Source organism: Marmota monax, unplaced genomic scaffold (genome assembly GCF_021218885.2).
Source record: "Marmota monax isolate L192 unplaced genomic scaffold, Marmota_monax_Labrador192_F-V1.1 WCK01_AAM20220418_F8-fsc00451, whole genome shotgun sequence".
Lineage (NCBI taxonomy): Eukaryota > Metazoa > Chordata > Mammalia > Rodentia > Sciuridae > Marmota > Marmota monax.
In genome coordinates, this window is record NW_026694711.1 from 124,165 (window position 1) to 135,559 (window position 11,395).

Below are 11,395 nucleotides of genomic sequence, written 5' to 3' on the forward strand. Positions count from 1 at the left end.
TATTGACTAGGATTAGGTTTGACTACAGATAACAGAAAAACACAAAAAGAGAATAACTTAAATATGACTTTTTTTTTCCATAGTAGCCAGAGACTCAGTCACCTATCTTGTTTGTGCCGCAGTCTGGCTGGGCACAAAATCACGAGCCACTCAAGCAGGAACAAACTTTATTTTTTGAAACTGCCACCAATGTCCAGTACGCGCCCGGGAAGATTTTTCGATCCACCCACGCGGCCTCCTCCCGGAACGGCAGAGAGCGCTCCTCCCCCGGAACTCCCTCCTACTGTACTTCCCCAACCAATGGGAACTCTCCAGGAGTCCCGTAGCAGGCCTAGGTGAACAGCAGGAGTCCAATATCCATATGAATGCAAATCTTAACATAATCATATCATCTCAATGGCTAGCTGGTGTCACCTTTCAACCAAAAATGCCATGCATCATATACTTGGCTCTTAGCAGTTTTGTTATCCTAAAAATGTCATCTCATGGTCCAAGATAACTATTTAACCTGTAGCCATTACATTTATAGTTCAACCAGCATGTTTTAGAAGACTTCCAGAAATTCATGTATGACACTCCCATTCATATCTCACTGGTTAGAATCTGGTCATGTGGCTAGGGGATGTTGAAAAATGTCAACTTTTATTTAGGTACATGGCTTCCCGAAATAAAATAATATTTTGTCATTAAGGAGCACAGGAAGAATGGATGTTAGAGTAGGAAATTCATAGATTTTGTCACAAGCTCATACTTATTAAGTCTATGTACTGAGTTGATAAATGGAGAGAGGCATAGTTGATGCTAGAATTTATGAGTGGGATATCTTCAGAGATTATAAATTTCTTAAATCTATAAAAATAAAAATGTTAATTTTAATGGATCTCTTTTCTGAAAATCATCTTCAAATATTTTGAGCTATAGATGAGACAGAATAAATCAAATAAAAAGAAACATTTTAGGAAGGAGACTACCCATACATAAGGCCTTTGATAAAAATTTTTTACCAATTTTTTTTGGTAACTGGTATTGAACCCAGGGGTGCTTAATCACTGAGCCATCATATAATTTTTATTTTTGAGACAGGATCTCACTAAGTTTCTCAAGGCCTTGCTAAGTTGCTTAGGCTGGCTTTGAACTTGTGATCCTTATGCCTCAGCCTCCTAAGTATCTGGGATTACAGGTGTCTGCCAGTGTACCTGATATTTTAAACTTTTAAAAACTTTTTTTTATTTTCAGCAGTTTTGGGTTTATAGAAAAATGAGCAGAAGGTACAGTATGCCTATATATTCCTGTACCCCTTCTCCCCTATTATAACATCTTGAATTAGTATGATACATTTGTTATAATTAATGAGCCAATATTGATACATTATTATTAGCTGAAGTTCATAGTTTACATTAGGATTTACTCTATGTTGTACATTCTATAAGCTTTGACAAATAATGATATGTTCCTACTAGCATCATACAGAATAGTTTGACTGCTCTAAAAATCACCCATGTTCCATCTATTTATCCCTCCTTCTCTCCCTCCAATCCAATTCCCAGACAGTCACTGTTCTTTTTACTGTCTTCATAGTTTTGCCTTTTATAGAGTGCTATATAGTTGGGATCATATGGTAGAATAAAGTTTCTACGTTGTGGGCCTAGACAGAAAGAGGCTTAATCCTTGGTGTAAAACAAGCTCTTTTCATCCCTGGAATGCCTACCTAACTCTTTCCTATTTGGGAAAAAAAGAGAAAACCTCCTCTTCTAGATTACACATACTCCCTCAAGTAACATCCTATCTATCTTCTTTGAATAGCCAATTTTTTTATTCTGTTTTCTCCACCCCCATTTACTTCTCAACACACTCCAATCTGTTTCTGTCTTCTCTGTAACAACAAAACAGCTCTTGTTAAGATCATCAGTGCCACTCAGACATCCATGTTATGAAATCCAATACACACATTTCAGTGTTCATCTTACTTGACTATTAAAACAATATCCAGCACCATTAATAACTCACTTTTATTTGGAACACTTTCTTTTCTCCCTTATCTTTCCTGATAGCACAAATGTCCCCAACTCTTTGGCTGCTCTTCTCAATATCCTTTTCAAAAAAGAAGAGGCTTATTTTCTTTTCATTCTATAATATCTAGACAAATTTAAAGGCTTTAAATTCCATCATATGCCAAGCCTTCCAACTGCCTATGTAATGGATTCAAATGCTCATATCACGTCTCTATTAGGATCATTTTCAAGGCATTTTATATTTACCAAGTCTAAAAAAAAAACAATCATATCCCTAATTCTTGATATCAGAGAATCACACCAGTTTGCACACTTGATCATACAGGTTTACCATTATAAACCAGAGTTTGGGGTGGGGGATGGGAATGCTTAATAAATGTTTTACAATTCTGTGAAGTGTTGGGTTAGCAAGTCAGAGGTGAAATGTGGTTGAGGTGCCTTACTAATGTGTTATATTGGGCTGGGGATATAGCTTAGTTGGTAGAGTGCTTGCCTTGCATACACAAGGCCCTGAGTTCAATCCCCAGCACCACACGCACAAAAAAATCACTAATGTGTTCTATTGATTTTCCTGTAGTCGGACAGGATGGGGCATGGGTGGGAGTGCTTAGAATCACACTATACATTATAAACTTTTCATAGTCTACTTAGACTCATATTTTACCACTTTAAGTTGAATGGAGAAACTTAATCACTTTATAGATCCCCCTATTTCTATTGTTTTTACCCCTAACATTTCTGACACAAAATATGTGGTTTATTTTTAATTTAAGGAAAATCAAGAAACATGAAATTTCTTACATATCTAATATGATTTTGTAGAATAGGGTTTGTAAAATGGGATTCATGCTTGCCATATAATTACATATTCATTAGTATGATTATTTGATTAAAATGGATTTCTTGCACTTATCTGTATGCTTCATGAGTGCAGAAATTATGCCTGTTTGCTTGTTATTGTATCTTCAGGCTATTGTAGTGCCTGGCAAGTAGTAGGTTCTTAATTCATATTTGTTTCATGAATGGATGAGTGTTCTGAACCTCCTATTGTATGTAATAGTATGCACTAAAAACTAGTCTGTAACACCCTTATTCTTTTTTTTTTTTTTTTAGTTTCTTGGTTTCTTTAACTTTATTTTTTTTATTTTTTATTGTTGGTTGTTCAAAATATTACATAGTTCTTGATATATCATATTTCACACTTTGATTCAAGTGGGTTATGAGCTCCCATTTTTACCCAATATACAGATTGCAGAATCACATCGGTTACACATCCACATTTTTACATAATGCCATACTAGTAACTGTTGTATTCTGCTACCTTTCCTATCCTCTACTATCCCCCTCCCCTCCCCTCCCCTCCCCTCTTCTCTCTCTGCCACCTCAACTGTCATTCATTTGTCCCCCTTGTATTATTTTTCCCTTTCCCCTCACTTCCTCTTGTATGTACTTTTGTCTCCTTCCATTTCCATGCAATGGAAGGAGACTGAGGGTCTCCTTCCATTTCCATGCAATTTCCCTTCTCTGTCCCTTCCCCTCCCACCTCTCATCCCTGTTTAATGTTAATCTTCTTCTCATGCTCTTCGACCCTACTCTGTTCTTAGTTACTCTCCTTATATCAAAGGAGACATTTGGCATTTGTTTTTTAGGGATTGGCTAGCTTCACTTAGCATAATCTGCTCTAATGCCATCCATTTTCCTGCAAATTCTATGATTTTGTCATTTTTTAATGCAGAGTAATACTCCATTGTGTATAAATGCCACATTTTTTTTATCCATTCGTCTATTGAAGGGCATCTAGGTTGGTTCCACAGTCTTGCTATTGTGAATTGTGCTGCTATGAACATTGATGTAGCAGTGTCCCTGTAGCATGCTCTTTTTAGGTCTTCAGGGAATAGACCGAGAAGGGGAATAGCTGGGTCAAATGGTGGCTCCATTCCCAGCTTTCCCAGGAATCTCCATACTGCTTTCCAAATTGGCTGCACCAATTTGCAGTCCCACCAGCAATGTACAAGTGTACCCTTTTCCCCACATCCTCGCCAGCACTTGTTGTTGTTTGACTTCATAATGGCTGCCAATCTTACTGGAGTGAGATGGTATCTTAGGGTGGTTTTGATTTGCATTTCTCTGACTGCTAGAGATGGTGAGCATTTTTTCATGTACTTGTTGATTGATTGTATGTCCTCCTCTGAGAAGTGTCTGTTCAGGTCCTTGGCCCATTTGTTGATTGGGTTGTTTGTTCTCTTATTGTCTAATTTTTTGAGTTCTTTGTATACTCTGGATATTAGGGCTCTATCTGAAGTGTGAGGAGTAAAGATTTGTTCCCAGGATGTAGGCTCCCTATTTACCTCTCTTATTGTTTCTTTTGCTGAGGAAAAACTTTTTAGTTTGAGTAAGTCCCATTTGTTGATTCTAGTTATTAACTCTTGTGCTATGGGTGTCCTATTGAGGAATTTGGAGCCCGACCCCACAGTATGTAGATCGTAGCCAACTTTTTCTTCTATCAGACGCCGTGTCTCTGATTTGATATCAACCTCCTTGATCCATTTTGAATTAACTTTTGTGCATGGCGAGAGAAAGGGATTCAGTTTCATTTTGTTGCATATGGATTTCCAGTTTTCCCAGCACCATTTGTTGAAGATGCTATCCTTCCTCCATTGCATGCTTTTAGCCCCTTTATCAAATATAAGATAGTTGTAGTTTTGTGGATTGGTTTCTGTGTCCTCTATTCTGTACCATTGGTCCACCCGCCTGTTTTGGTACCAGTACCATGCTGTTTTTGTTACTATTGCTCTGTAGTATAGTTTGAAGTCTGGTATCGCTATACCACCTGATTCACACTTCCTGCTTAGCATTGTTTTTGCTATTCTGGGTCTTTTATTTTCCCATATGAATTTCATGATTGCTTTCTCTATTTCTACAAGAAATGCCGTTGGGATTTTGATTGGCATTACATTAAACCTATAGAGAACTTTTGGTAATATCGCCATTTTGATGATGTTAGTTCTGCCTGTCCATGAACAGGGTATATTTTTCCATCTTCTAAGATCTTCTTCTCTTTCTCTCTTTAGGGTTCTGTAGTTTTCATTGTATAAGTCTTTCACCTCTTTTGTTAGGTTGATTCCCAAGTATTTTATTTTTTTTGAAGATATTGTGAATGGAGTGGTTGTCATCATTTCCATTTCAGAGGATTTGTCGCTGATATACAGGAATGCCTTTGATTTATGCGTGTTGATTTTATATCCTGCCACTTTGCTGAATTCATTTATTAGCTCTAATAGTTTCTTTGTAGACCCTTTTGGGTCTGCTAGGTATAGAATCATGTCACCTGCAAATAGTGATAATTTAAGTTCTTCTTTTCCTATTTTGATGCCTTTAATTTCTTTCGTCTGTCTAATTGCTCTGGCCAGTGTTTCGAGAACTATGTTGAACAGAAGTGGTGAGAGAGGGCATCCCTGTCTTGTTCCAGATTTTAGAGGGAATGCCTTCAATTTTTCTCCATTCAGAATGATGCTAGCCTGAGGCTTAGCATAGATTGCTTTTACAATATTGAGGTATGTTCCTGTTATCCCTAGTTTTTCTAGAGTTTTGAACATAAAGGGATGCTGTACTTTGTCGAATGCTTTTTCCGCATCTATTGAGATGATCATATGGTTCTTATTTTTAAGTCTATTGATGTGGTGAATAACATTTATTGATTTCCGTATATTGAACCAGCCTTGCATCCCAGGGATGAATCCTACTTGATCATGGTGCACAATTTTTTTGATATGTTTTTGTATCTGATTCGCCAGAATTTTATTGAGGATTTTTGCATCTAGGTTCATTAGAGATATTGGTCTATAGTTTTCTTTCTTTGAAGTGTCTTTGTCTGGTTTAGGTATCAGGGTGATGTTGGCCTCGTAGAATGAATTTGGAAGTTCTCCCTCTTTTTCTATTTCCTGAAGTAGCTTGAAAAGTATTGGTATTAGTTCCTCTTTAAAGGTTTTGTAAAACTCTGCTGTATACCCATCCGGTCCTGGGCTTTTCTTAGTTGGTAGTCTTTTGATGGTTTTTTCTATTTCCTCAATTGATATTGGTCTGTTTAGGTTGTCTGTATCTTCCTGACTCAATCTGGGCAGATCATATGACTTAAGAAATTTATCTATGCCTTCACTATCTTCTAATTTATTGGAGTATAAGGATTCAAAATAATTTTTGATTATCTTCTGTATTTCTGAAGTGTCTGTTGTGATATTGCCTTTTTCATCCCGTATGCTAGTAATTTGAGTTCTCTCTCTTCTTCTCTTTGCTAGCATGGCTAAGGGTCTGTCGATTTTGTTTATTTTTTCAGAGAACCAACTTTTAGTTTTGTCAATTTTTTCAATTGTTTCTTTTGTTTCGATTTCATTAATTTCAGCTCTGATTTTCATTATTTCTTGCCTTCTACTTCTTTTGCTGTTGTTTTGCTCTTCTTTTTCTGCCACTCTTCCTCCCATACTAACATCCATCTGTGCAAGCAACTGGGCTCTAGTTTCATTCCATCTGTCATTCTCAGGCAACAGGGACACATGTCCAAGTATTGGCCCTCGTGGCATGATTGTAGCTTTATTAATAGGCATTGCATCTTTTGTGTAATATGCAATAATAGCATGACCAGATTCATGATAGGCTGTGATGGTTTTATTTTTGTTATCAATTTCCACACTTCTTCGTTCAGGCCCCATTAGAATTTTATCTTTGAAAAACTCTAGTTCCTTCATGGTAACCATATCTTTTCCATCAACAGCTGCCTTTAATGCAGCTTGGTTTACAAGATTCTCTTACTCTGCTCCAGAAAACCCAACAGTACCTCGAGCTATGATTTCTGGATCAACAGATTTATCAAACTTTATTTTATTGAGATACCATTTCAAAATTTCTGTTGGACCTTTTACATCTGGCCTTGGAACTGTAACTTGCATGTCAAAGCGACCAGGATGTATTAAGGCATTATCTAATGCCTCTGGAAAGTTTGTGGCTCCTATAATGATTACTCCTTCAGTGGGTTTAAAACCATCCATTTCAGCAAGCAGTTGATTTATAGTCTGCCTTGAATATGGATGCATGGGAGATTCAATTCTCTTTCCACCAACAGAATCTAATTCATCAATAAATATAACACAAGGAGCATTTGCTTTCGCTTCCCTAAAAAGATTTCTGATACGGCTGGCTCCCACACCGACAAACATCTCATCAAATTCTGATCCAGAAGCATAATAAAAAGGAACATCAGCTTCTCCTGCCACAGCACGGGCAAGAAGTGTCTTTCCAGTGCCTGGGGGTCCAACTAAAAGTATACCTTTTGGAAGTTTACCTCCAAGCACGGTAAATTTTTGTGGATTTTTCAAGAATTCAACAACTTCTTGTAATTCTTGTTTAGCTTCCTCCACTCCTTTAACATGTTCAAAGGTGACATTTTTCATCTGGACAGGATCTACTGCAGAATCAAGCCCTGTGGTTGTTCGGAAGCGGACAGATAAAAATGGGTTCTTTAAAAGTCCATAAATGCCAAACAGTAACAGAACAAAGAGAATCAGACGAGTTCGCCTTAGAGAATCATTTGTTTTTTGTGTTAATGCTTGCGCTTTCAGAAAACCCTCCGCAAAACCAGTTTTAAATGCATCTTGATGAGCTTCAGGTATGTTTTTAGTTTTCATGAGTTTGTCCAAACTCTTAACATCTGATCCTCTGTCCCTCAAAAGAAACCCCTTCACGAATGATGGTGCTATATTCTGTGTCTCTGCTAATCTTTCAGAGGTGGACTGTAGACGTCTGGTCCTTGATTTTAAAGTTTTAAAACCCCGAGACTGTATGAAAACTGGCCAGTAATGAAGATCTGAACAAATGCTTTGGAGAGTTCTTGGATGTTGTCTGTATAAGCAAGAGGAACGCAAAGTACTGAACATATCTAAGTAACCATATTTATTTTCAAAGAAAGAATGTGCAGAGACATGAGATGTATGCCAGTGGGAAGAAATGTTTTTGCCTTTGTAAAATCCAGGAAGTAGATTTTCTACCAGTTAATCAATCTGTCCAATTTTCAATTCAGATAATCCAAGGTCCCTTAAATTAAGTGAAGGCTCATTGCTGAGAGCCTCATGCTCAGGAACTACATCTCTATGCTGGTTTTGAGAAACTGATGTACTGACAGCAACAAATATGGTTTTTGGTGAATGGAAGGCACTGATGAGATGACTGAGAGGAACTGTAACCTCCTCCCCTGATGCTCCCTGCTTCATTCCTTCTGCTCCAGCTCCACTGGCCTCCTTGCTGTTCCTGGGGCTGCACCGTGCTAGTCAGGGAAAACATCTCCGGGCCCTCAGCGACCTCCCCCGCCTGCGGAAACTGTCCTCTGTTCTTGGCCCGGCGGGGAGGCGCTGAGCCCCCCTTTTTTCCCCTGTCTCTCTCTTCCTTTGCTCCTTACGCTTCTCAGAAACGGAAAAAAATCTCTTTTTTTTAAATATTTTGTTTTAGTTGTAGATGGACTCAATACCTTTATTTGATTTGTTTATTTTTATGTGGTGCTAAGGATTTAACCCAGTGCCTCACATGTGCTAGGTAAGCACTCTACCACTGAGCCACAACCACAGCCCTCACCCTTAATCTTTATCCAAACATGTGCCTCTATGACAAGAAAAGTTTCAATTAGGCACACTTGGCTCAAGAATGAGTAATACTAGGCATGTTCTCATACTATTTTGTTAGGCATGACAGATACAGGTAGAAACTGGACCTGCTCTTTCAAAAGAGTAATCTCTTGCTTCATCTCTTCCTTCTTAAGTTTTTTGTCATTCTCAATTCGTTCCTGATCCTTGTGCTCTTATCAGATAGTTTCAAAAAATTATGACTTTAAAATCAGAACCAAAAACACAATAGTGAGAGTTGTCAAGGCAAGGTCCTAGAAATAAATTAACATTTGAGTGTGTAATGTTTGGAGGGTTACAAAAAGCAAGGATGACAGGGTGTGTGTTTTGGTTTGGATCTGGAATATCCTCCATAGTCTGTCTCATGTGTTGAAGGCTTCATCCCCAGTTGCTGGCACCTTTGGGAAGTGTTGGAAACTTTACGAGGTGAGGCCTAGTTGAAGGATGTAGGTCACTGGGAACATATCTTTGAAAGATATATTTTGTCCATGGATTCATTCTCCCACCCCTACCCCCCACCCAACTTCTTGGCTCCCATGAGGTATGCAACTTTGCTCCTCCACACTCTTCCACCATGATGTACTATCTTACACAGGCCCAGAAGCAGTGCAGCCAATGACCATGGACTGAAACCTCTGAAACTGGGGGCCAAAATAAATGTTTCCACTTTCAAGTTGTTTTTCTCAGGTATTGTGTCAAAGTGATGAAAAGCTGACTACCACAGTATTTTCACAGATAACTCAGGAAAAACAACTAGTACTGCAATTCCTTATGAAGTGTAGTCAGCAGGCAGACTAAAGAATGAGTATCTGTTGAAAGCTTTATCCTACCAGGCAGCAGCCAGAAAGGAACTGGGATTGGGGGTGTGATGGACTGACTCTGAGTCTCCTTAAGTAAGTCATGACTTACTCTAAACAGAAGCACCAGCATTTTTCTGTGATTAAATTGCCTAGCATTTCAAGGATTAACTGATCTGATAGGTCACTTACCTATCATTCTGGTTTGAGGCCTTCTTCTTTTGGTTCTGTGCTGTCCTGTTGGGCTTGCCCTGACAGGAAGAAATGCTAATTGTCCCAGATCTTGGAAGTAGTACAGTCCTGGATGTTCTGCCCAAGTATCTTGTACTTCCACCAAGGATTATCCTTTCAGCCCTTTCCAAGCAGCAAGAATGGAAAAAAACCTGGGGCTGGGGATATGGCTCAAGTGGTAGCGCGCTCGCCTGGCATGCATGCGGCCCAGGTTCGATCCTCAGCACCACATATAAAGATGTTGTGTCCGCCAAAAAATAAATAAATATTAAAAAAAAAGAATGGAAAAACCTCATGGCCGTGCAGTGGATGGGTAAACACCACTGGAAATTCTAAGGAAACGAAGCATTTTTCTGTCATTTCTCTTTTTTTTAATTTATTTTTTTTAATACTCAACAGTGGAATGCATTACAATTCTTATTATACACATAAAGCACATTTTTTCATATCTTTGTATATTATGTGTTTCTCTGTCATTTCTCAAACTCATTTGTGCTACATGAAGGTCCATAGAATCATGCATTCAAATTCCAACTCTACTACTGATATACTATGGGATTCTGCCTAATTCTTTATCTCTCTCTGCAGTTTAGTGAAACATTTTTCTATAATATATTAATATTTTTTTCTGGGTCTCTAATACCCATTTTCTACTCTTAGATACTTTTCAATGTATCTGGTAATTTAGACAGGTGTCAGTATTTGGTGTGTATATGTGTATCTGCATATGAGGGTTTATAAACCCCTTAACAAATGTGCACACATACATACAACATTTATGATAATTGTATAGTAATAACAGAGTTCTATAGTATTTTAAATAACATCACAGAGCCATGTATATTTGAAGACTCTCATCTGATTGACTAAGAAAACAATATCCTCTATCCCATTCCTCCTGTTATGAAACCAGGGACAAACTTCTCACTTCCAAAAAAGAAGAGTCAGAAAAGTGACTAGGTTGTAGACTGAGAGAGGAGTGGTGATTAATCAAAAGACAGTGTAGTTGCCAAATAATGGGTCTGGCTGCTCCCTGTAGGAGAGAACAATTAAGATGAGACCAGTTATTGAGGCAAAAGAAGGTAACTTTATTTGAAAAGCTGGTTGAATGAGAAAATGGAGGACAGTCATCCAAAGTCCATGTTGTTCCTTGGGCCAGTGACTGGAAGTGGGAACAAAGAGATTCAAATAAAATCAAGAAGTTATCCTTGAGTTTCAGACCACAGGTGTCATAAGGGTTGGATGCATTCAGTTGATGCTATTGGACCTCCTGAGGTTTCTGTAATTCAGTTTCATGTTAGTATAAATGCCCATCTTAAGCTATACATTAATAGACCATAGTTTCTGCTACCTACATACAAGAATGCAGGGTTTTTAAAAAATGTTTTAAGTGGGGTGCAGTGGCACACACCTGTAATCCCAGTGGCCCGGGAGGCTGAGACAGGAGGATCACAAGTTCAAAGCCAGCCTCAGCAAAAGTAAGGCGCTAAGGAACTCAGTGAGACCCTGTCTCTAAATAAAATATAAAACAGGGCTGGGGATGTGGCTCAGTGGTCAAGTGCCCCTGAATTCAATCCCCAGTACCAAAAAATTAATTAATTAATTAATTAATTAATTAAAAATGTTTTTTGTTGTAGATGGACACAAATACATTTATTTTGTTTGCTTAGGAGATTCTGGGGATTGAACC

General features: G+C 38.2%; 1 protein-coding gene across 1 annotated transcript; it reads right to left on the reverse strand.

The window, feature by feature from the left end:
* Nucleotides 1-12: 12 nt before the first annotated feature.
* On the reverse strand, nucleotides 13-8,287 carry LOC124078860 (ATP-dependent zinc metalloprotease YME1L1-like). Its single transcript, XM_046423943.1, is given in 2 exon segments — nucleotides 13-22; nucleotides 6,462-8,287. Coding segments are annotated over 2 exon segments (1,821 nt in total). The 5' UTR covers nucleotides 8,273-8,287.
* Between the last annotated feature and the right edge of the window lie 3,108 nt (nucleotides 8,288-11,395).